The following is a 26,886-nucleotide window of genomic DNA, read 5'->3' as shown; positions in this document are numbered from 1 at the left end:
TGTCATAGCAACCAAAGGGGGCAACTCCATTGTAATGGCTATGGTTTTAGAGTAGGACATCCAACAAGGTCAGAGCCCTGACTTCAGCCCTATTGAACACCTTTGGGATGAATTGGAACTCCAACTTTGTGCCCATTTGTGAGGTCAGGTACTGAGGTTGGTAAGATCTGGCTCAAATTCCCACAGATGCCCTCAAAGATCTTGTGGAAAACCTTCCTAGAAGAGTGAAGGATGTTATAGCCCCAAATGGGGGGGGGGGGGGGACGACTCTACATTGATGGCTTTGGTTTTGGAGTGGGTTGCCCAACAAGCCCATATAGGTGTCTTGGGTTAAGGAACTTATGTCCTCAACCCTACTGGACACCTTCAGGATGAGTTGGAAACCAAACTGGGTCTTCTTATCCGGCATCAGTTCCTGACCTCATAAATGGGCACAAATTCCCACAGACACCCACCCAGAATCTTGTGGAAAGTCTTCCCCAAAGAGTGGAAACTATGGCTGAAGCGGGGGGCAGCATCTATATTATTGGCCATGGTTTTGGAATGTGATAGCCAATTGGCCCATATATGTGTGATGGTCTGGTGTCCTCCAGCTTTGGCCATGTATTCTGTGGAGGTAAACCTGCCCTTCCAGCAATCCTTTATGTTGGTCAGGTAAGCCGTAGGATGCAACAGATGCTAATTTATTATGGATTAACGCTTTATTCTTTTTTTTTTTTTCTATTTTAGCATCAGTTCAGGTTCCATGGGAAAGAGCGATATCCCCCAACAAGGTGCCGTATTACATCAAGTGAGTAACAAGCACTTTCAGGCACACTATATTGTCAAAAGTATTGGGACGCCTGCCTTTATACACACATGAACTTTAATGGCATCCCAGTCTTAGTCCGTAGGGTTCAATATTGAGTTGGCCCCGCCCTTTGCAGCTATAACAGCTTCAACTATTCTGGGAAGGCCGTCCACAAGGTTTAGGAGTGTTTCTATGGGAATGTTTGATCATTCTTCCAGAAGAGCATTTGTGAGGTCAGGCACTGATGTTGGATGAGAAGGCCTGGCTCGCAGTCTCTTCTCTTATTCCTCCCAAAGTTGTTCTATTGTGTTGAGGTCAGGACTCTGTGCAGACCAGTCAAGTTCCTCCACCCTAAACTCGCTCATTCATGTCTTAATGGACCTTGCTTTGTGCACTGGTGTGCAGTCTTGTTGGAACGGAAGGGGCTGTCCCCAAACTGTTCCCACAAAGTTGGGGGCATTAAATTATCCAAAATGGATAATTTGGTTTGCAGACGCCTTAAGAGTTCCCTTCACTGGAACTAAGGGGCCAATCCCAACTCTGAGAAACAACCCCCCACACCATAATCCCCCTTACACCAAATGATTTGGACCAGTGTACAAAGCAAGGTCCATAAAGACATGGATGAGGGAGTTTGTGGTGGAGGAACTTGACTGGCCTGCACAGAGTCTTGACCTCAACCCGATAGAACACCTTTGGGATGAATCAGAGCAGAGACTGTAAGCCAGGCCTTCTCATCCAACATCAGTGCCTGACCTCACAAATGCACGTCTGGAAGAATGGTCAAACATTCCCATAGACACACTCCTAAACCTTGTGGACGGCCTTCCCAGAATAGTTGAAGCTGTTATAGTTGCAAAGGGCGGGGCCAACTCAATATTAAACCCCTACGGACTAATAGGTGGATTCAAATAGACTGCCGCATCTTTGCGGCGGCGTAGCGTATCGTATTTACACTACGCCGCCGTAAGTTAGCTAGGCAAGTACTGTATTCACAAAGTATTTGCCTGCTAAGTTACGGCGGCGTAGCGTAAATGCGGCCGGCGTAAGCGCGCCTAATTCAAATTAGGCTGAGGGGGCGTGTTTTATGGTAATGGGGGTGACCTGACCCGTCCGTGTACATATCCCAGTGTGCATTGCGGCAAAGTACGCCGCAAGGACGTATTGGTTTCGACGTGAACGTAAATTACGTCCAGTCCTATTCACGGACGTCTTACGCAAACGACGTAAAATTTTCAAATTTCGACGCGGAAACGACGGCCCTACTTAACATTGACTAGGCCAGCTATTTGATGGAATAACTTTACGCCTGAAAATGCCTTACGTAAACGGCGTATCTTTACTGCGTTGGGCAAGCGTACGTTCGTGAATAGGCGTATCTAGTGATTTACATATTCTACGCCGAGCGCAATGGAAGCGCCACCTAGCGGCCAGCCTAAATATTGCACCCTAAGATACGACGGCACAAGCCGTCGTATCTTAGATAGGTTTAAGTGTATCTCAGTTTGAGAATACACTTAAACTTAGGTCGGCACAGATTCCGAGTTAGGTCGGCGTATCTACTGATACGCCGGCCTAACTCTATCTGAATCTACCTATAAGACTGGGATGCCATTAAAGTTCATCTGTGTATAAAGGCAGGTGTCTCAATACTTTTGACAATATACTCAACCTGACATGTTTCACTCCGCTCACCTCTGTGGCCAAGCCCCCGGTGAGCGGGACGAAACATGTCGGGTGGGGCATGGCTGGAGCTGCGCTGGCTGAAGCCACATTCATCTACATACTAATGCGCTGGGTTGGTGTTCCTACATCTCTGAATGGTGTACCGATGCCAGCTCCCTTCTCTGCAACCAGTGAGGAGATCTCTGTCTTGGCACTGCAAGTTTCATTTGGACCTTCTCAGTGCTTTACAACTTAAAAGGCTGCAACACCACAAACCACATGTACTGCACACCCCCTGTGCATCTCAGTGCTGCTGATCTCCTGCAGCCTCTGCAGCATTCCATCTGCATGGTGTTCCTCGGGCGGGTCTCTTGATGGTGATAACAATGGAACATACTTTTGTAATCAGCGTCGGCTTGTAGTTTCCATCAAAAGCCTGTAGGGCGACAACGTAGGAGCAGGGCTGTCTTAATGAGAGGGCACACCTGGGCACTGTCCAGGGGCCCCAGATGCATGGGGGGCCCCTGCACTTTCCCCAAAGCAGCTGGTCCTTGAGCCCACACTGCCCTGAAATTGGGGGCCCCATGATGGCACTGAGAGTGATAGATGCAAAGGGGAGGCAGTCTGCCTCCTACCTACTTAATGTCTGTTTGCCTGCACTCTCATCATTGTAGGGGCCCCAGAGCATTACTTTGCCCAGGGGCCCATGATGCTATTAAGACGGCCCTGCGTAGGAGCACAGTTGGCAGACAGGAAGTTGGATGTTGTCACCATATAACAGGAAAGGCCTGAACAAGGACCTTCATGGCAGGATCGTCAGGATTTTTTTTATTTAAGTTGTAGAATAAAAAAACTTTTGAAATTTACATTTACAGTGCATTGAAAAAGTATTCATACCCCTTGACATTTTCCACATTTTGTTATGCTGCAACCGAAAGGGTAAATGTATTTTATTGGGATTTTATGTGATAGACCAACACACAGTGTCACATAATTGTGATGTGAAAGGAAAATGATAAATGATACAAGTTTTTCACTCACTCACATATTTATTTGTATCGCCTCAAGGTGAAAAGTGTGTGTGGGGGGGGGGGGGACATTTGTATTCGGCCCCCTTTACTCCGATACCCATAACTAAAATCTGGTGGAACCAATTTCCTTCAGAAGTCACCTAATTAGTAAATAGAGTCCACCTGTGTGTCATTTAATCTCAGTATAAATACAGCTGTTCTGTGAAGCCCTCAGAGGTTTGTTAGAGAACCTTAGTAAACAAACAGCATCATGAAGGCCGAGGAACACACCAGACAGGTCAGGGATAAAGTTGTGGAGAAGTATAAAGCAGGGTTAGGTTATAATAAAATCTCCCAAGCTTTGAAGATCTCACGGAGCTTCTGTTCAATCCATCATCGGAAAATGGAAAGAGTATGGCACAACTGAAAACCTACCAAGACATGGCCGTCCCCCTAAACTGACCGGGCCGGGCAAGGAGAGCATTTATCAGAGAAGCAGCCAAGAGGTCCCATGGTAACTCTGGAGGAGCTGCAGAGATCCACAGCTCAGGGGGGAGAATCTGTCCACAGGACAACTATTAGTGGTCTCTCCACAAATCTGCCCTTTATGGAAGAGTGACAAGAAGAAAGACATTGGAGAGAGAAAGACATAAGAAGTCCTGTTTGCAGTTTGTGAGAAGCCATGTGGGGGAGGGGACACAGCAAACATGTGGGGGAGGGGACACAGCAAACATGTGGAAGAAGGTGCTCTGGTCACATGACACCAAAATTCAACTTTTTTGCCTAAAAGCAAAACACTATGGGGTAGATTCAGGTACAATGACCTAACTTTGCGGCGGCGTAGCTTAAGGAATTTAAGTTACGCCGCCGTAAGTTAGCGAGGCAAGTACATGATTCTCAATGTACTTGCCTGCTAATATACGGCGGCGTAGCCTAAAGCGGGCGGGCGTAAGGGCGGCGAATTCAAATGTCTTGGAGGGGGGCGTGTTTAATGGCAATGAGGCTTGACCTCACGTTTTTTACGTTTTTCTGTTACTGCGCATGCGCCGGGCGCCTACATTTCCCAGTGTGCATTGCGGCTAAGTACGCCGTACGGGCCTATTGATTTCGACGTGGACGTAAACGACGTAAATCCCGATTCGCGGACGACTTACGCAATCTCGCGGCGGGAACGGCGGCCATACTTTAACATTGTTATTCCACCTAATAGGTGGAATAACTTTAGGCCTGTAAAGGCCTTACGGAAACGGCGTAAATCAACTGCGGCGGCCGGGCGTACGTTCGTGAATCGGCGTAAAAACTCATTTACATATTCTACGCCGGCCGCAATGGAAGCGCCACCTAGCGGCCATCCGAAAAATTGCAATCTAAGATAGGACGGCCGTCCTATCTTAGATATGTTTAAGCGTATCTCTGTTTGAGCATACGCTTAAACATACATCGGCGTAGATTCTGAGTTAGGTCGACTTATCTACTGATAAGCCGGCCTAACTCTACCTGAATTTACCTATATGTGTGGGGGGGGAAACTAACACTGCCCATCCCCCTGAACACACCATCTCCACCGTGAAACATGGTGGTGGCAGCATCGTGTGGTGGGGATGCTTTTCTTCAGCAGGGACAGGGAAGCTGGTCAGAGTTGATGGGAAGATGGATGGAGACAAATACAGGACAATCTTAGAAGAAAACCTGTGTCTGCAAAAGACTTGAGACCGGGGCGGATTGTCACCATATAACAGGAAAGGTCTGAGACAACGACCTTCATGGCAGGATCATCATTTTTTTTTGTTTTTTGTTTGTTGGTTTCAAGTTGCAGAATTAAAAATATTAGAAATAACTTTTTAGTGAGTGGGTTTGCGCCTGCTTTAAATACAGTGGAAGGTCTAAAATCGATGTTTTTTTTTTTTTTTCTGTCTAGTCACCAGGCACAGACGACGTGCTGGGATCATCCGAAAATGACCGAGCTGTACCAGGCGCTGGGTAAGTAAAAAAAAAAAACAACCACGCACCCCCCTCCATTGTCCTCTAAATCTTTTTATGGTCAAAGGTCATTGAGCCCGGGGCGACACTTAACAGCGCCAGTGTGCGTTGGATAATTTTAGAAATGTTATCAAAAAAGCTTCACACAGCTTTGGCTTTTTTTTTTTTTTTTCGGTGGTGCCGCATATGACCTTAACCCTAAGGGAAAGTTTGGCATCTTTGCCCTTGGGCGCTGGATGACCTTGTCCCGGACTGGCTGCAACTAAAATAGAGGGTGAGGAGGCAACATATCTCCTCCATGCCACCCGTCTAATGCCTCTGAAAATTGTCCCACCATGGATCTCCTTTCAGAGGGAGCGGAAATGGACGAAAAGTGTCACCGAGCCCTTATCGTGGACTTTTTTCTTATTTGACATTTTTCAGGAGATCTAAACAACATAAAGTTCTCCGCCTACCGGACGGCGATGAAACTGCGCAGAGTGCAAAAGGCGCTGAGATGTAAGTACCGAGCGCTGGGAATGGTTGGACTTTGTTATTTTGGATTCAGCTTTTAACTCTTAATTGTACCTTTTTTAATTCCTACATAAAAAGGTACAAAAAAAAAAGGCGCCTTCCCCTATAGAACTGTCATGTTAGTGGTATAGGTAACGATGGACAGGATATCACTAAGCTGATTGGACCGCGGTTTACTTAGTAGTAGTTGGTCACACTCAACTGTTGAAGATGATTTTCTATCCAACCCTCTTCCTTAGTTCTAATAAGTGTCAGGAACGTACCTCAGCTTTTCTATCTCCATGGGTAACGGGGCCGGATCTGACCTACATGATCTGGGGGGTGCAGTAAAAAAAAGTCTGGGGGGGGCATATTGTCAACACTGTATGTGTCCTCACCACCGGAGTTTCCCCCTTACATCAGGGTCCCCACCGGAGTTTCCCCTTTACATCAGGTTCCCCACCAGAGTTTCCCCCTTACATCAGGGTCCCCACCGGAGTTTCCCCCTTACATCAGGGTCCCCACCGGAGTTTCCCCCTTACATCAGGGTCCCCACCGGAGTTTCCCCTTTACATCAGGTTCCCCACCAGAGTTTCCCCCTTACATCAGGGTCCCCACCGGAGTTTCCCCCTTACATCAGGGTCCCCACCGGAGTTTCCCCCTTACATCAGAGTTCCCACCGGAGTTTCCCCCTGACATCAGGGTCGCCAGCGGAGTTTCTCCCTTACATCAGGGTCCCCGCCGGAGTTTCCCCCTGACATCGGGGTCCCCGCCAGAGTTTCCCCCTGACATCGGGGTCCCCGCCAGAGTTTCCCCCTGACATCGGGGTCCCCGCCAGAGTTTCCCCCTGACATCGGGGGTCCCCGCCAGAGTTTCCCCCTGACATCGGGGGTCCCCGCCAGAGTTTCCCCCTGACATCGGGGTCCCCGCCAGAGTTTCCCCCTGACATCGGGGTCCCCGCCAGAGTTTCCCCCTGACATCGGGGTCCCCGCCAGAGTTTCCCCCTGACATCGGGGTCCCCGCCAGAGTTTCCCCCTGACATCGGGGTCCCCGCCAGAGTTTCCCCCTGACATCGGGGTCCCCGCCAGAGTTTCCCCCTGACATCGGGGTCCCCGCCAGAGTTTCCCCCTGACATCGGGGTCCCCGCCAGAGTTTCCCCCTGACATCGGGGTCCCCGCCAGAGTTTCCCCCTGACATCGGGGTCCCCGCGAGAGTTTCCCCCTGACATCGGGGTCCCCGCGAGAGTTTCCCCCTGACATCGGGGTCCCCGCCAGAGTTTCCCCCTGACATCGGGGTCCCCGCCAGAGTTTCCCCCTGACATCGGGGTCCCCGCCAGAGTTTCCCCCTGACATCGGGGTCCCCGCCAGAGTTTCCCCCTGACATCGGGGTCCCCGCCAGAGTTTCCCCCTGACATCGGGGTCCCCGCCAGAGTTTCCCCCCCCTGACATCGTGGTCCCCGTCGGAGTTCCCCCCCTTGACATCGGGGTCCTCGCCAGAGTTCCCCCCCCCTGACATCGTGGTCCCCATCGGAGTTCCCCCCCTTGACATCGTGGTCCTCGCCAGAGTTCCCCCCCCCCCCCTGACATCGTGGTCCTCGTCGGAGTTCCCCCCTTGACCTCGTGGTCCCCGTCGAAATTCCCCCCCTTGACCTCATGGTCCCCGTCGAAATTCCCCCCCCTGGACATCGTGGTCCCCGTCGGAAATCCCCCGCTGGACATCGTGGTCCCCGTCAGAAATCCCCCCCTGGACATCAGGGCCCCCCATCAGAGTTCCCCCCTTGACATCGGGGTCCCCCCCATAGGAGTTCCCCTCCTTGACATCAGGGTCCCCACCGGAGTTCCTCCCCCCCCCCCTCGGACATCAGGGTCCCCACTGGAGTGCCCCCTTTTGCATCTGGGGTGCCCACCGTAGCCTGCTGTACAAAGTGTAATTCAAAGACGCCACACTTCTAAGCAGCCCTGTTTCACCCTGACCACAGGGCTTAGTCATAGAGGACCTCTATGACTAAGCCCTGTAGGCAGGACGAAATGCGTCAGCTCCATGGCCAGGGTGGGTGGAGCCTAGGCTGAGCCTAATTTTTATCTACTGTTCCAGTACACGGGCTACTTAGGAGTGCAGCATCTTTGAATCACACCATGAATACTGAAGCGTTCACCCTTCTGTGCTGGGCCAGCTGTTGTTGAGAGGTTGGTTGGTCTCTCCATTGTACAGGTCTTTATGATCTTCATTACAATGGACTATGTTTACCAGGTTACTTCATTTTATCTTCAACATTACAGAACAAAACCAGCTGAATGTGACTAAAGCAGGCCATAGATGATCATTTTTGTTTTTTTGGCTCAACCAGCGGATTGAATGAAAAAATACCCCTAAGTCAGGCATCACTACATGGTGGACCAAGGCCAATGTAACCATTATTTAATGTTTTCTCTTTCTTCCTTTTATCCGTCTTCCTCAGTGGACCTGGTCACACTTCCCCTGGTCACCCAGATATTCAGCTCTGACACCCTGCAATCTGCAGAACGCTCCCTGGACGTCCTCGATGTCATTCGCTGCCTGAGCTCTCTGTATGAACGATTGGAAGAAGAGCGCGGACTGTTGGTCAACGTTCCCTTGTGTGTGGACCTAGCCCTCAACTGGTTACTAAACGTCTTTGATGGGTATGCCCTTAAATAACCCCTCCCTCTATGATGACAACATAATATACAATTGAGGTAACTGTTATGGCATAGAGTTTTCCTCACCCGCCTGCAGTTGCCCACTTGATGCCCATTTGGACATGATTAGAAATGGGTTGTTTGAGGTGTCACCCTTATGCAGTGCCGCCATCAGGGAGGTACAGGCAGTACACCTGTAAGGGGCCCGGAGGTCCCCAGGGGCCTGGATGGCAACCCCCTTTAAAAAAAGATTTTTTTAGGGGTCCGGAGGTCCCCAGGGCCCCAGATGGCAACGCCCCCTTTTTTTATTATTTTTGATAAAAACAATATTTTTTTTTAATATATTTTTATTTTATTTTTTATTAAAGGACCAATTATTTTTTAGGGGTTCCAGAGTTCCCCAGGGGCCCGAAGATCCCCAGGGCCCCGGTTGACAATCCCCTTTTTTTTATATTTTTTTATTAAAAAAAATATTTTTTTATATATTTTTTTCTTTTTATATTTATATATATATATATATATATATATATATATATATATATATATATATATATATATATTATTATTAGTAGTAAAGGGCCCAGAGGTCCCCAGGGCCCTGGATGGCAACCCCCCTTTTTTTAATAAAAAAAAATACTTTTTTTATATTGTTTTATTACTTTTTTTTCTTTTTAATATATATATATATATATATATATATATATATATAATTATTATTATTATTTTTTTAAAGGGCTCAGAGGTCCCCAGGGCCCCATGTGGCAAACCCCCTTTTTTTATAAATTTTTATTTTTGTTTATATATTTGTTTTTATTTTTTATTAAAGGGCCCAGAGGTCCCCAGGGGCCTGGATGGCAAACCCCCCCCTTTTTTTTTATAAATGTTTATTTTTATTTTTTAAATATATGTTATTTTTTTATTAAAGGGACCCAAAGGTTTCTTTTTTTTATTTTATTAAAGGGCCCAGAGGTCCCGGATGGCAACCCCCCTTTTTAAAAAAAAATATATATATTTTTTTTATTTCTTTTTTTGTTAAAGGGTCTAGAGGTCCCCAGGCCCCCGGATGGCTACTTCCCTTTTTTCTTTTTTTTATATATAATTTTCTTTATTTCTTCTTTTTGTTTGTAAAGGACCCCCCCCCCGCTTCTCAATTCGCGGCAGCCCCCCCGCTTCTCAATTCCAGGCGACAGCACCCCCCCGGTTCTCTGCTCCAGGGGGCCCATGCCTTAAGCTGTGTAAGGGGCACCATAATTCCTGATGGCGGTCCCTGCCCTTATGCACAAAAGATTGTCTTCACAATTATAAATCTTCATTTACAATTTCATAAAAGTAAAGGCCCATGCACACGATCGGACTTTTTGACAACAGCGGTCCGATTGACGTGTTTGATCGGACCATCCGACCGTCTGTATGCTCCATCGGACAATTGCATTGTTCAAGCTCTCAAACGTTTTGACAACAAATGTCCGATGGAGGATCATCCTATCGTGTGTACGCAAGTCCATCGGACTAAAGTCCAAAGTACAAACGTGCATGCTCAGAACCAATGCTAAACATCAGCCAACAATAGCAGAAGTTACCCAAAGGGTGGCAGTAAAGAGCTTGGAAAAACGCCTGATTTGGTGAAAGTTGGCTGAAAATGTTCTGCCGTGTATATGCAGAACAAGTTCGCGGCCAACGCCCGTTCAGACCAAAATCCACGGAAAAGTCTGATGGAAGTCCAATTGTGTGTACGAGGCTTATCACTTCATGAAAAACAAAACATGATTACTAGTGGAACCGCTATCCACTCACATGTCATTCCCATATAATTGGCCTTCACCAATTGCCCTCACCAATTACGACGTAATTGGCCTTCATTTTGTACATAACAGCCACCCAGGGCTGGACTGGGACAAAAATTTGGCCCTGGACTTCATCCAGACTGGCCCACTTTGACAGGTCTCTCCCATGGGGGCCGGACAACTCCCGCACCCCCCCCCCCCCGGCCACCCAAGCCCCCTCTCCCCCTTCACTAGCTGTTCTACTTTATTAGAGTAGAACGGCTGGTACTGGTAATTTTTTAGGCAGTACCAGTGGGGAAGCTAGACATTATTTCACCCGGGGAAAAGAATCAGTGCCCCCCCTTATGGGACAAGATTAGGCAGAAGTGAGAAACTCCCAGGCCATAGCTGTTGAGTCAGCTGTCTGTCCCCTCCCCCATGCTCCTCTGTCGTCCCCCCTGCTCCTCTGGTCCTCCCCCTGCTTCTCTGTTCCACCAAGGTGAGCGCTGCAGGGAGGGAGAGGAGGTGAGCGCTGCGGGAAGGGAGAGACAGAGGACCGGAGGAGGGCGGCGGTCTGCTGTCACTGAAGCCGGCCCACTGAGCCATCGGCCCACCGGGAAACTCCCTGTAGTCCCAATGGCCAGTCCATCCCTGCAGCCACCTTGCAACTAGAACCTGGTAGGACAAAGTCTACCTTCCTCAGGATAAGGTATAGGCAGTATGGGAATAACATATGGTCATTTGGATGTAGCCCCAGGTAGGTGTTAGGCTGCCGGGTAAATGTTGTTCTTTTTTAACTCCTCTGTAATCGGTGGAGCAGTTGCTGTTTGCTTTGGACTGATCAGGGTCCCATGGCCTGCAGGCTTGATTGGTTCCCCCTGCCTTCTGGAAGGCCTCTAGAACATATGATTGAAGCAGGTTTAAATGAATAGCCTGAATATGTATGGGGGGGGGTCTCAGCCAATCCCTGGGGAGGTATGCCCGGTGCCGGTCATCCGGTGCCCAGGGCGAAGATGAAAAACTGCACCCCCCCCCCTGTAAAAAGCTACAGCGCCTACAGACGATGGGATCTATACTAATGCATCAGTGACAGTGCATTAACCCCCTTCCTGCTGCATATTACCAATACCATTGCTAATTAAGCAAACTCCTCTCATCCGCCCCCCCGCCCCCCATTCAGAGTTAATTATGCCATTTGCAGATGGAAATCTGCTTACTTGTGTGATGATGCCCTGCTTGGTTCCTCCTCCTTGATTGCACTCCCATTTCATAGCTCCGGCAGGTGGCAGCACTCCATGCTTGTTTCCCATCCTGTCTCCCTGCCAGCCTCTCGGTGATGTCACGCTGGCCGTGACTAGGAAGCACCTGTCGGGTGGAGATTACTCCGCTTGATAGGGAAGTGAGGGGCGGGGCGGGGCGGGGCTAGTCTCAGGCTTGTGCTGAGTGCAGGAGTGCACTCGGCACATGTTGTCATATCTATGTAGCGTGGCATCTACTGCACCCCCCTTCCTCCAGTAAATGGTCCCGCCCAGGGCATCCGTCCCTTCTGCCCACCCTTTGTATCGACCCTGGGCATGCCCAGTGGGTGGCTGCAGAGCACATAAATACTCTGGGCTAGAGCAGTCTGTGTTCTTGTCCAGTAGGAGAAGTTCTCAGCCTGGAGGACTGTTGCCCTTCCAGACAGCTCAGCTGATGCTTGCCAAGAGCTGAAATTTTGGTTTTGCTCAAGGAGATAGACTTTAAAAAATAATGAAAGGCATCAATCTAATAACCAACTATCGATTAATCCTGACAATTATTTTGAGCCCTATGTTATCTTTTATGATACTAACTCATGGAAAATATTACCAGTTAATTGCTTCCCGTTCCTTTCTGTCTCTCTAGTGCCCGCAATGGACGGATCCGGGTTCTCTCGTTCAAAGCTGGAATAGCGTGTTTGTGTAACAGCGATGTCAAGGGAAAACTAGAATGTAAGTAATCTACTGTATGAATAAACAGTCAATACATAGAAATTGAGAAATGAAATATAACAAGGGGAAAATACGAAGACAAGCGTGAGGCAGCTGGTCAAAAAACTCTCAAGGGTCCATATTCTAAAATATTCTTACCACGTACTGTACATTTAAAGCTGAACTCCAAATATGAATTGTTTTACTTTGTATATATACAATATATAGAAGCTGTTTTACTTGCCGAAGCATTCCCATTGCCATTTTCATTCAGGCTTTTGGTAATTCAAAACCCACTTGAAGTGTTGGTCAGAGTGCTGGGAGGATATCTGGGGTGTAGAGGGGTCAGAGTGCTGGGGGGATATCTGGGGTGTAGAGGGATCAGATTGCTGGGGGGATATCTGGGATGTAGAGGGGTGAGAGTGCTGGGGGTATATCTGGGGTGTAGAGGGGTCAGAGTGCTGGGGGGATATCTGGGGTGTAGAGGGGTCAGAGTGCTGGGGGGTATATCTGGGGTGTAGAGGGGTCAGAGTGCTGGGGGGATATCTGGGGTGTAGAGGGGTCAGAGTGCTGGGGGGATATCTGGGGTGTAGAGGGGTCAGAGTGCTGGGGGGATATCTGGGGTGTAGAGGGGGTCACAGTGCTGGGGGTATATCTGGGATGTAGAGGGGTCAGAGTGCTGGGGGGATATCTGTGGTGTAGAGGGGTCAGAGTGCTGGGGGATATCTGTGGTGTAAAGGGGTCAGAGTGCTGGGGGGATATCTGGGGTGTAGAGGGGTCAGAGTGCTGGGGGAATAACTGGGGTGTAGAGGGGTCAGAGTGCTGGGGGGATATCTGGGGTGTAGAGGGGTCAGAGTGCTGGGGTGATATCTGGGATATAGAGGGGTCACAGAGCTTGGGGGTATATCTGGGGTGTAGAGGGGTCAGAGTGCAGGGGGGATATCTGTGGTGTAGAAGGGTCACAGTGCTGGGGTGATATCTGGGATGTAGAGGGGTCACAGAGCTTGGGGGTATATCTGGGGTGCAGAGGGGTTACAGTGCTGGGGGGATATCTGGGGTGTAGAGGGGTCACAGAGCTTGGGGGTATATCTGGGGTGTAGAGGGGTCACAGAGCTTTGGGGTATATCTGGGGTGTAGAGGGGTCACAGAGCTTGGGGGTATATCTGGGTGTAGAGGGGTCACAGAGCTTGGGGGTATATCTGGGGTGTAGAGGGGTCAAAGTGTTGGGGCGTTATTTATTTGGGGTTGAGAATCCAGAGGTGTGGAGGTGGCAACAGGATAACAATGGATGGGGGAAACCTGGTATGTGTGTGGTGGGGGGTTGGTTGGGTGGGGTTGGGAGTGCTGGATGTATATAAGATGTAGAGGGGTTACAATTTTTGGGGGTATCTGAGGCCCTGTCAGGCTCGATGGTGCCTCATGATTTTTTGTAGAGAAGCTACACACTTTGGTGTGAGGTCCTAGAATAGTGCGTGTAGATTGATGTCCTGCATTGGAAAGATTAAAGGATTTACTGTATATGTAGATCAGGGGTCTCCAAACTTTCTAAACAAAGGTCCAGTTTACTGTCTCTTCAGACTTCAGGGAGGCCCAGCTGTGTCCAGTGGGAGTAGAAAAGGACCTGGTGTCAGTGGGAGTATACAATGCCTTGTTTTTGGGAGAAATAGGAGAAATGGGAAATAGTGCCCCATCTTTTGTATCAGTTTTAGGAATTTCCCCCCATTGTTGGCATCAGTGAATGGAATAGTGCCCCAAGGATTGGATAAAGATGAGCAAGGAGCTACATCCGGGAGTTTGGAGACCACTGATGTAGAGGAAGATTGGCAGCTTGTTGGGCTAGACGTTGAATCACAATCTCTGTCCATCTCGTAACAGAGATGATGTGTTTATGCAGGGCTGGTGCAAAGATTTTTGACACCCTAGGCGAAACCTCATTTTGCAGCCCACCTTGGCTCCACCCCTGACTCCACCCCATTTGCCCTGCCCATGTATACCCCACCTTTTTAATAAAGCTCCTATCAAATGCAGCCTCACCAGCGCCCATCAAATGCAGCCACCCCAGCGCCCATCAAATGCAGCCTCACCAGCGCCCATCAAATGCAGCCACCCCAGCGCCCATCAATGCAGCCTACCAGTGCCCATCAATGAATGCTTGCTTGCTTCCATTCATTCGGGAGTTGGGACACAGTCCTCCGCCGCCTCTGACACTATGTGTGAACGAAGCGGTGGCTGCCCGCTGATGCCGAGACATAGTTGCTCACTTCAGAGAGAAGAGGGTAGGAACACCAGTGGCCGGGCGCCCTAGGTGGCTGCCTAGTTGGCCTAGTGGTAGCACCAGCCCTGGGTCTGTGCTAACTTTTAGGAACCAGATACGCAGGCTACAAAGAATATGATTATTTTCCCAACAATGGAAAGATATTACTATACGTGGTTGCTGACATGCTTGCCTTTATTGAGGGTAATAGGAGGCTGGAGGCATTATCCGTGGTCTTAGGACAATGGTCTTCCAGTGTCATCTGAATTGATAATGTGATCCTAGCCTGGAGGGGGAAGTTCCTCCGCACCAAACTCATCAAACCATATCTTTATGGAATTGGCTTTATACACAGGGGCTGGAACAGAAAAAGGTCCTTCACCAGTGGCTGTTTGTCCATAGAGGGCGCTGGAGCGCCGCCCCCTCTGGCTCTCACCGCTACTGAGTCTAATAACATAGATTCATGCATTGCACGAATCTTTGTTAGTCTTGCCGCTGCCGCTGTTCTATTCAGATGGTCGGCACTCATGTCTGGCCATCTGAATAACGGCAGCTGGTTGGCTGTACGGAAGTGCCTATCAGAGCCAACGGCTCTGATAGGCTTTTCCGAGTACAGCCCTCGGGTCCCAGGAGCTTATACAAGGAACGCACTAGGGATGCGCTCCCTGGATAAGACTGACAGGCGTCTCAGCCAATCAGGTTGGCCGATTCTGGCTACCGGTAACCAGATTGGCTGAGACGCCTGTCAGTCATCGAGGGTGGTAGAAGACATCGAGGGACGTGGATGGCTGACTCCAGTAAAGGTAAGTGCCGGGCGGGGGGGGAAAGGGGCACTTTACAGGGCACAGCGGCGACATCAATGGGCACAGTGGCGACAATAGGCACAGTGGGGACAATGGGCACAATGGGGACAATTAAAGGGCACAGCGACGACAATTAAAGGGCACAGCGACGACAATTAAAGGGCACGGCGGTGACAATTAAAGGGCACAGTGGTGACAATTGATGGCACAGTGGCTGTGTTTGATGGCATGGCACAGTAGCTGCGTTTGATGGCATGGCACAGTGGTGACAATTGATGGCACAGTGGCTGCGTTTGATGGCATGGCACAGTGGCTGTGTTTAATTGCATGGCACAGTGGTGCGAATTGATGGCATGGCACAGTGGTGACAATTGATGGCACAGTGGCTGCGTTTGATGGCATGGCACAGTGGTGACAATTAATGGCACAGTGGCTGCGTTTGATGGCATGGCACAGTGGTGACAATTGATGGCACAGTGGCTGCATTTGATGGGATCAGTGAGGCTGCAATTTTTTTTCTCCGTTTGCGCCCCCCCCCAAAAACTTTGAACACCAGCCGCCACTCACATGACTTTTGGCTCAAATTGTCTAAAATGTCTTTTATATGCTGTAGTATCAATACCCTTCACTGGAAACAGCTTAACTCAATCATTTGGTGAGGTCCACATAGTTTTGTCCAGCAGTGCTTATGTCTGTGTTTTTACCCATATTATATATAACGGACCTACATACATGTGACCTTTGAGTTTTAGAGCCATTTAATATCTGTTGACATCTCCTTGTAGACGACATTAAAACAAGCCATTTTTCTTTCAGATTTATTTTCACAGGTAGCAAAAACCGATGGAACATGTGACCAGAAGCAGCTAGGCCTTCTTCTGCATGAAGCCATCCAGATACCGAGACAACTTGGAGAAGTTGCAGCATTTGGGGGAAGTAATGTTGAGCCCAGCGTTAGGAGCTGTTTCCGATTTGTAAGTAAGCACACTGAATAATTTCTATCTCCATATATTCTATATGGCCACACCATTTGTTACATCCCATTTCCAAAACCAGGAGCATTAATATGGAGTTGACCCCCCCTCACCAATAACAGCTTCCATTTTTTTAGAAAGACTTTCCACGAGATTTTGGGGGGGATTTCTACCCATTCAGTCAAGAGTATTTCTAAGGTCAGGTACTAATGTTGGATGAGAAGACCTGGGTCACATTCAGCCTTCTACTTCATCCTAAAGGTGTTTAGTAGGGCTGAGGTCAGGTACTTAAGTTGGATTAGAAGACCTAGACTCAAAATTGGCATTCCCATTCATCCCAAAGGTGTTCAGTAGGATTGAGGTCAAGTACTTATGTTGAATTAGAAGACCTAGACTCAAAATTGGCATTTTCATTCATCCCAAAGGTGTTCAGTAGGGTTGAGGTCAAGTACTAATGTTGGATTAGAAGACCTATAGGTAGATTTAGGTACATAGGATTATCTTTAGGGCGGCGTAGCCTAGCCTGTTTAGGCTACACCGCCGTAAATTAGCTAGGCTAGTAGTGATTTTCAATCTACTTACCTGCTAATCTACGGCGCCGTAGCCTCAAACGAGCGGGCGTAAGGGCTCCTAATTCAAATTGGTTGGAGGGGGGCGTGTATCTTGATAATGAGGCTTGACTTCACGTTTTTGACGTTTTTTGTCACTGCGCATGCGCCGGGCGACTACATTTCCCAGTGCGCATTGCGGCTAAGTACGCCGTACGGGCCTATTGATTTTGACGTGGACGTAAACTACGTAAATCCCGATTCACGGACGACTTACGCAAACGACGTAAAAATTTTGAATTTCGCGGCGGGAACGGCGGCCATAATTAACATTACTATTCCACTAGAGCATAGCTCTAACTTTAGGTGGCCTATCTCTTACGTAAACGGCGTAAAAGTACTGCGTCGGCCTGGCGTTCGTTCGTGAATCGGCGTATCCCCTAATTTACATAATCTACGCCGGCCGCAATGGAAGCGCCATCTAGCAGCCATCAGCAACATTGCAATCTAAGATAGGATGGCGCAAGCCGTCGTATCTTAGATATGTTTAAGTGTATCTCTGTTAGAGAATACACTTAAACATAGGTCGGTGCAGATTCGGAGTTAGGTCGGCTTATCTGTAGATAAGCCGGCCTAACTCTTTCTGAATCTACCTACTAGACTCAAAATTGGCCTTCCCATATATCCCAAAGGTGTTTAGTAGGGTTAAGGTCAAGTACTAATGTTTGATTAGAAGACCTAGACTCAAAATTGGCATTTTAATTCATCCCAAAGGTGTTCAGTAGGGTTGAGGTCAGGTACTAATGTTGGATTAGAAGACCTAGACTCAAAATTGACATTCCCATTCATCCCAATGGTGTTCAGTGGGGTTGAGGTCAGGGCTCTGTGTAGGCCACTTAAGATCCTCCACAAACCTTGTCTTAATGGAGATGGCTTTGTACACAGAGGCACAGTCATAGTGGAACAAAACCCAAACTGTTACCACATAGTTGAAAGTGCACAGTTGTTTATAATGTCTTTGTACTGTAAAAAAAAAAAAAAAAAAAAGTAGCTTGAAGTATGAGGAAAACCCTTTTTAATAGATTAAATGCAGGTTTTTCAGTAAAGGTAACTGTTATTCTACAACATACAAAGACTTTCCAACCATGTGATAAGTTTGGTGAAGATCTTTTTCTGTGCCAACATGACTGTGCCGCTTTATACAAAGCCAGTTTCATAAAAACATTGTCTGGCCAGTTTGATGCATAGGACCTTGAAGGCCCTGCACAGAGCCCTGACCTCAACCCTGCTAAACACCGTTGGGATGAATTGGAATGCCAACTGTGAGACAGGTCTTCTCATTCAACATCAGTACTTAGCCTCACAAAATCTATTTTGGCCTAATGGTCATAAATTCCTACAGAGCCCCCTCCAAAATCTTGTTGAAAGCCTTCACAGAAGAGTAGAGCTGCAAAGGAAGAAGCAATTCGATAATATTAGTAATGTTTTTTTGAATAAGATGGCCAGTAGGCTCATATAGGGTTGATGGCCAGTAGGCTCATATAGGGTTGATGGCCAGTAGGCTCATATAGGGGTGATGGCCAGTAGGCTCATATAGGGGTGATGGCCAGTAGGCTCATATAGGGGTGATGGCCAGTAGGCTCATATAGGGGTGATGGCCAGTAGGCTTATATAGGGGTGATGGCCAGTAGGCTCGTATAGGGGTGATGGTCAGTAGGCTCGTATAGGGGTGATGGCCAGTAGGCTTATATAGGGGTGATGGCCAGTAGGCTCGTATAGGGGTGATGGCCAGTAGGCTTATATAGGGGTGATGGCCAGTAGGCTTGTATAGGGGTGATGGCCAGGTGTCCAAAAAGGTATGACTTTAATGCATAGAACTGTCTATCTAATTCTACACGTTTTACTTTTTTAAATACACAAACCTGATTTACATGATGTGTATAAAGCAGGGGTCTCAAACTGGTGGCCCTCCAGCTGTTGCAGAACTACAATTCCCATGAGGCATTGAAAGGCTGACGGTTACAAGCATGACTCCCATAGGCCGAGGCATGATGGGACTTTTAGTTCTGCAACAGTTGAAGGGCCACCAATTTGAGACCCCTGGTATAAAGCATCCTTCACTTACGAATAGTCATCTACATTATGTGCCATTCTTTTGCAGTCTTACATAGGTCTAAGGTTACAGACCCTCTGTAATCTCCGGTATGTATTAGTGATTTGTGTGGTCCCATCTGTATTTTGCAACCTTTGAGTCGCAGAGAATTTACCTTAGCTGCATTTGAGGAAATATGCAATAATAAACGGCTTTCAAAAAAAAGACCAGGTCACCAACTTAAATGCAGGTAAAAGCACAGAAAAAAAAAAGTTGCAAGAGCCAGTTCCTTAGCACAGTATCTTATTTCTCTTTGTCCTGGCCCAGCTCCTTTTCCCCTCACCTTTCTAGATAAATCTTTCAACTATTGACCAAAAATCTGGAAAGAAAATATCCTACCAGTTCTAATTATCCTTAATAATATTCGTAATAATAAATCACTATGGAGTGGGAGTCCTCCATAAAAACCTTGATAGCAAAAAAATATAGTAAAATTGGACTTGGGGTCAACCTATTCCATGTGTATCATTATAAATGAGATACATGTGGAATAGTCCAAGCCTAAGCCGAAGTCCAATTGTATTGTATTTTTTGGTTCCAAAAACTTTTAACTAGCTGCTGTGGGAGGACTGAATGGGAGCAGTCATTCACAACCAGGGTTCATCCAGAGGTTGCTAGGAGTTCCTTTACCCCTGGCTAATTGCCTTCTTATTTCGTTCCTTCATAGTTGCAGGGGGCCAACACCACTTGACATGGCAGATGCATGACACCAATAACCTTTTTTTAGCTATCTAGAATGGTGTCAATCTGACCTTCGGTATAAATGGGACATTCTTCCCACAGATGACCAATTTTCCCCCTGTGCTCAATAATTCTTTGGGTAGTGAGGAGTGTCGCATGCTCTAATGTGTGTTTAAAAGGTACAGTGGAGTCAGATGTCTCCTAGGACTTCCATGACTGCCAAATGTGTCCTAGGACTTCCACAACTTCCAAAAGTGTCCTATGGGTTCTATGACTTGCAAATGTCTCCTAGGAATGCCTATGACTTCCAGATGTGTCCTAGAACTGTCATGACTTCCAGATGTGTCCTAGAAATTTCATGACTTCCAAATGTGTCCTAAGACTTTCATGACTTCCAAATATGTCTAAGGACTTCCATGACTGCCACATGTGTCCTAGGACTTCCACAACTTTCAAAAGTATCCTATGAGTTCCATGACTTGCAAATGTCTCCTAGGGATGTCTATGACTTGCAGATGTGTCCTAGAACTTTCATGACTTCCAAATGTGTCCTAAGACTTTCATGACTTCCAAATGTGTCCTAGAACTTTCATGACTTCCAAATGTGTCCTAGGACTTCCACAACTTCCAAAAGTGTCCTATGGGTTCTATGACTTGCAAATGTCTCCTAGGAATGTCTATGACTTCCAGATGTGTCCTAGAACTTTCATGACTTCCAAATGTGTCCTAAGACTTTCATGACTTCCAAATGTGTCCTAGAACTTTCATGACTTCCAAATGTGTCCTAAGACTTTCATGACTTCCAAATGTGTCCTAAGACTTTCATGACTTCCAAATGTGTCCTAGAACTTTCATGACTTCCAAATGTGTCCTAAGACTTTCATGACTTCCAAATGTGTCCTAAGACTTTCATGACTTCCAAATGTGTCCTAAGACTTTCATGACTTCCAAATATGTCTAAGGACTTCCATGACTTTTAAATGTCTAAGGACCTAGGAATTCTATGACTTCCAAATGTGTCTTAGGACTTCCATAACTTTTATTGTATTTTTTGGTTCCAAAATCTTTTAACTAGCTGCTGTGGGAGGAGTGAAGGGGAGCAGTCATTCACAAACAGGGTTCTTCAAGAGGTTGCTAGGCTTTCCTTGACCCCTGGCTAATTGCCTTCTCATTTGGTTCCTTCATAGTTGCAGGGGGGCTACACCACTTGGCATGGCAGATGCATGACACCAATGACCTTTTTTAGCTATCTAGAATGGTGTCAATCAGACCTTCACTCTAAATGGGACATTCTTCCCACAGATGACCAATATAAAGGGCATTTTTCCCCTTCTTTCAAGTAAAATGTTTAGGAAAGCTGGAGTGTCAGGTAATTGACTGCTGTGAGTCTGCTGGGGTTGCTGACGTCAAATCCAAGATGGCAGCCCCCAGCAGTCGTCTCAAGAATTTTGTCTACACAAGGGTGGCTTTTACAGGCACATAACATGCCTAAAATATGTAAATGTTCATATAATCTTATAGGTAGATATTTGCTCCAATGAGTGGTGTGGCGACAGAGTCTCTTTAAGGGAATAGAATGTTGAGATACCTTCAAGGCCACCAAAAAATAATTAGAAATGCAGCCAATTCTTTTTTTTTTTTTTTTTTTTTTATACTTTACAAACCTAGTTATAATCTGCAGAAACTACAATTTCTTTAGACATTTTAGCAACAGGGAAAGGGGAAAAAAACAATGTGTAACAAGCTGTGAGAGACCGTCTATTACATTGTAACAACTGTCACGCCAATTTTACAAGTTGTTAGACTTGGTGAGACAATTCTCTCCCGTCTTCATGATACACAGCTGTTTATAAATTAACATTAGAAAAATGTATTCATCTTACAATTGCACAGTATAACCTTGAAGGCTGCCACCTTGTGCGAAATGTGACCTCCATCTTATTATTCTGCTTTATTTTACTGCCAGAGATTCATTCCGAGATGACTTCACGCTGTTAGATCTGTGTTGTCATGGAGACTCCATAGAGCCGCTACATTGTGACTAATTCTCTTCCTCTTATTAGCACAGACTAGCCCTCCCCAAAAGCTTTAAAGTGTATGCATAAAGTATATATCTTTATTTAGTTTTTATTAGATTGAAAAAGGGTTGGAACCCCTTCAAACTTTTAGTGCTCAATAATTCTTCAGGTAGTGGGGAGTGTCGCATTCTCTAATGTGTATTTAAAAGGTACAATGGATTCAGATGCCTCCTAGGATTTCCATGACTGCCAAATGTGTCCTATAATTTATATGACTTGCAAATGTCTCCTAGGAATGTCCATGACTTCCACATGTGTCCAAGGACTTCCATGACTTCCAAATGTGACCTATATCTTTCATGACTTCCAAATGTGTCCTAAGGCTTCCATAAGTCTAAGGACTTCCATGGCTTCCAAATATATCCTAGGACGTCTATGATTTCCCAAATGTCTTAGGACTTCCATAACTTCCAGATGCTTCCTAGGACTTCCATAACTTCCAGATGCTTCCTAGGACTTCCATAACTTCCAGATGCCTCCTAGGACTTCCATAACTTCCAGATGCCTCCTAGGACTTCCATAACTTCCAGATGCCTCCTAGGACTTCCATGACTGCCAAATGTGTCCTATGAGTTCTATGACTTGCAAATGTCTCCAAGGAATGTCTATGACTTCCAGATGTGTCCTAGTACTTCTATGACTTCCAAATGTGTCCTAGTACTTCCATGACTTCCAAATGTGTCCTAGTACTTCCATGACTTCCAAATGTTTTCTAGTACTTCCATGACTTTCAAATGTGTCCTAGAACTTCCATGACTTCCAAATCTGACCTAAAACTTCCATATGTCTAAGGACTTCCATGGATTTCCTAATGTGTCCTATGACTTCTATGACTTTCAAATGTGTCCTAGGACTTCCATGACGTCCAAATATTTCCTAGGACGTCTATGATTTCCAAATGTGTCTTAGGACTTCCATAACTTCCAGATGCCTCCTAGGACTTCCATGACTGCCAAATGTGTCCTAGGACTTCCTCAACTTCCAAAGGTGTCCTATGAGTTCTATGACTTGCAAATGTCTCCTAGGAATGTCTATGACTTCCAGATGTGTCCTAGGACTTCCATGTATGCTAAATGTGTCCTAGTACTTCCATGACTTCCAAATGTGCCCTATAACTTGCATGACTTCCAAATGTTTTCTAGGAATTCTTTGACTTCCAAATGTGTCCTAGAACTTCCATGACTTCCAAATCTGTCCTAAGACTTCCATTATCCATATGGCTAAGGACTTCCATGGATTTCCTAATGTGCCCGAGGACTTCCATGTCCATGACTTCCAAATATATCCTAGGACGTCTATGATTTCCAAATGTGTCTTAGTACTTCCATAACTTCCAGATGTCTCCTAGGTCTTCCATGACTTCCAAAAGTGTCCTATGAGTTCCATGACTTGCAAATGTCTCCTAGGAATGTCTATGACTTCCAGATTTGTCCTATATCTTTCACGACTTTCAAATGTGTCCTATATCTTTGAAATGTGTCTATGGACTTTCATGTTTTCTAGGAATGATATGACTTTCAAATCTGTCCTAGGACTTGTATGAATTCCAAATGACTTCCAAATTTGTCCTAAGACTTCCATATGTCTAAGGACTTCCATGATTTCCTAATGTCCTAATGTGTCCTAGGACGTCTATGATTTCCAAATGTGTCTTAGGACTTCCATTACTGCCAACTCTTTACTTACCTTTATCTGGCCCTTGAGCCATAATTCCTGCCACTGACCCCAACAATAGGGTATAATTCCTGCCAGTGACCCCAACAATGGGGTATAATTCCTGCCACTGACCCCAACAATAGGGTATAATTCCTGCCAGTGACCCCAACAATAGGACACTATTCCTTCCACTGACGCCAACGATGGGACAGAATTCCTTCCACTGACAACAAAAAGGGGACACTATTCCAACGACACCAACTATTTCTCCCCCTGATTAAAAAAATCTGACATTGTTTACTCCCACTCGGCACATTCCGGCCCTCCTTGTCGCGGTGACGGAGGAATCTGCTCTGTTGCCACGGTGACAAAGAAACCTGTGTTGCTTCCATGCTAAAAGAGGGATTGACCATTTGACAAAAGTTGAATCTGTTGTGAAGGCCATACTCATACTACCAGTTGTGTTTTTTTATTTCTTGATCGGCTGATGCCATGTTCTTATTTCTTGACTTGATATTTTTTATTATTCTACATACACTGTATACAATGCAGAAATAATGAACATATTTAAAAAAAAAAATAGAAATAAAAAGAAAATGCCGAGCTACCTAATTTAGTCCTTACTAATTAAGTGTAAAACAATAAATTACTTATAAGAACCGTGCTTTTTCAATAAACATAATATTCATAATCCATATATCACATTGTGAAGATCAAAGTGCATAATCCAATTATCACATAATGTGGTCATGAAACTGCCCCACGGTCCAGCGGTGCGGCCGCCCGGAGGCTCGCTCCTCTTTCCCCTCCTCGGCGCCGTAATGGTAACTGCGGGCACCCGGCCGTAACAGCTTACGGCTTCACGGCTGGGCACGAGTCGAGCTGCGCTCTCCTATTGGCCAGTCGATCTTACGGGACCAGAGTTGTGTCCCAGAAGATTACTGGCAGGGAGGGGCCGCCTAGGGCGAGAGGAGGAGTCGCCTGGGCGGCCAAAGATGGGAAGCAGGAAGTGGGACAGGAAGTCCCAGGAAAAAAAAGGGTACACACTCCCCAAAAAAAAAAATTACACGCCAAATGTGGTATGTCAGGGGGCAAGGAGTGCTTATAGTGGAAGTTCCACTTTTGGGTGGAACTCTGCTTTAAGAAAAAGCCCCTAGAAAGGCTACTCACATGCTTATGGTGCGTCAGTGCACCGCTCTATGCAAAGCATATAAAACTCCATAGAAATCTGGGGGTTTGTTTGCGATCAAATGTTTCTCCTCTGTGGGCAGACCAGCTACCATCTCCACCGTCCTGTCCCCTACGCGTGTCGATACAGGGCTAATGTCGAATCTTCATCAGTTCCCCCATATGAAGATATGATGTCCCCACCCCCTACACGTGTCGGTACAGGGTTAATGTCATATCTTCATCAGTTCCCCCTTATGAAGATATGATGTCCACTCCCCCTACACGTGTCGATACAGGGTTAATGTCGTATCTTCATCAGTTCCCCCATATGAAGATATGATGTCCCCTCCCCTACGCGTGTCGATACAGGGTTAATGTCGTATCTTCATCAGTTCCCCCTGATGAAGTATTACACCATGAATATTATGTTTATTGAAAAGGCACGGTTCTTATAAGTACAGGGTTAATGTCGTATCTTCATCAGTTCCCCCTTATGAAGATATGATGTCCCCTCCCCCTACACGTGTCGATACAGGGTTAATGTCGTATCTTCATCAGTTCCCCATATGAAGATATGATGTCCCCTCCCCTACGCGTGTCGATACAGGGTTAATGTCGTATCTTTATCAGTTCCCCCATATGAAGATATGATGTCCCCTCCCCTACGCGTGTCGATACAGGGTTAATGTGGTATCTTCATCAGTTCCCCCTGATGAAGTATTACACTATGAATATTATCTTTATTGAAAAAGGACGGTTCTTATGAGTAATTTGTTATTTTACATTTAATTAGTTAGGACTAAGTTAGGTAGCGCGGCATTTTCCTTTTTATTTATTTTTTACAACATCCCACGGCTAATGAGTACGTGATTAGTGCCAGCTGCTGCTCATCTAGTTTATTTTTCTCAGCGATAGCAGGTAGCTCGCAAGTTTTTATACACCATATAACGAATCTATTTTGTTTCTCTTTTTCCATTTGATAGACCACCGGTTCCACGGTATTGGAGTTATCTCATTTCCTGGAGTGGGGATGTCTGGAGCCGCAGTCTTTGGTTTGGCTTCCAGTTTTACATCGGGTGACGTTGGCTGAGACCGTTAAACACCAGACCAAGTGTTCAGTCTGCAAACAGTGTCCTATAAAGGGGTTTAGGTAGGTATGTGTTTTGCTCGAATTGAAATTAAATTGCACATTTTTGGTTAATGTATTACAAGGTTAAGAAAAATTGTAGGTAGAAATGTAACTTGGGTAAATGGTTTACGTAAAATGGCAGACTCCCATTTCATAAAGGGAAGTTGGTTATTGCAAATATAAGATGGGATAAGAGAAGGTTTATACTATATGGCCAAACGTCTACAGCACAGGTGTCACACACAAGGCCCGCAGGCCGAATCCGACCCTCCAGGTCATTTCATATGGCTCTCGCTCTCCTCTGGTCCTCCTCAAGACCCTTACTTTCTTTTTAAAGCAATGCATACAGCTTCTTCCCAGCAGCAGCATAAGGAAAGGGGGGTGCACTGTGATGTAAGGGAGAGTGGAGGACTCAACTTCTGATGGTGGGGTGGCTCTTAACATCTAATGTAAGGGGAGGGGATGCGCTGGACACCTAATCTTACAGATACAACTGGCCCTTTTGAGGGCAATCATAATGCTGATGCGGCCCACGATGAAATTGAGTTTGACACCCCTGCCCTAAGGGTTGGATAAAGGCAAGCAAAGGGACGCAGTTTGGAGACCTCTGCTGTTTAAAGGGGTTGTAAAGATTAGTTTTTTTTTTTCACCTTATGCATTAAGGTAAAAAGAAACCTGGCAATGACGGCCCCCCAGTACCCCCATTTTACTTACCTGCGCCTGTTCACCTGCTGCTCTCGCCCCGACGTCCTCTTCTCCACTCAGTCTGGCCGTTGATTGGATGGATTGATAGCAGCGCAGTCATTGGCTCGCGCTGCTGTCATTCGCATCCAATGACGCAGCCGCCGGCTGTATCACGGGAGCATGCCCGCAAAGAACTAACTCCCATGGGAGAGAGCTCCCATGAAGGGGCTTGGTTCTTGTGGGGAGGAGCCAAGACAGCCACCAAGGGACACCAGAAGATCAGGACCGGGGCCACTCTGCAAAACAAGCTGCACAGTGGAGGTAAGTATAACATGTGTGTAATTTATTTTTAGTTTTTTAAATGGGAACCTTTAGTGTCCCTTTAAGCGATGGCACCAGTACTGATACGGTGACCCATAGATGAATATATTGGGGTAGATCCAGAAAGAAT

The 26,886-nt window shown here is 46.6% G+C and overlaps 1 protein-coding gene across 2 annotated transcripts in view; it reads left to right on the top strand.

Annotated features, from left to right (window-relative positions):
* DRP2 (dystrophin related protein 2) overlaps nt 1-26,886 on the top strand; it is a 112,923-nt gene that overhangs the window by 59,330 nt on the left and 26,707 nt on the right. For both annotated transcript variants that reach the window (XM_040322744.1, XM_040322745.1), the window contains 7 exons: nt 730-790; nt 5,384-5,445; nt 5,869-5,943; nt 8,396-8,597; nt 12,242-12,327; nt 16,180-16,337; nt 25,606-25,772. In XM_040322744.1, coding sequence (XP_040178678.1) covers nt 730-790; nt 5,384-5,445; nt 5,869-5,943; nt 8,396-8,597; nt 12,242-12,327; nt 16,180-16,337; nt 25,606-25,772 — 811 coding nt within the window. The remainder of the gene's footprint in view (nt 1-729; nt 791-5,383; nt 5,446-5,868; nt 5,944-8,395; nt 8,598-12,241; nt 12,328-16,179; nt 16,338-25,605; nt 25,773-26,886) is intronic.

This window comes from Rana temporaria, chromosome 9 (genome assembly GCF_905171775.1).
Source record: "Rana temporaria chromosome 9, aRanTem1.1, whole genome shotgun sequence".
NCBI lineage: Eukaryota > Metazoa > Chordata > Amphibia > Anura > Ranidae > Rana > Rana temporaria.
The sequence above is the reverse complement of the archived record's forward strand: the minus strand, read 5'-3'. Positions and strand labels throughout refer to the sequence as shown.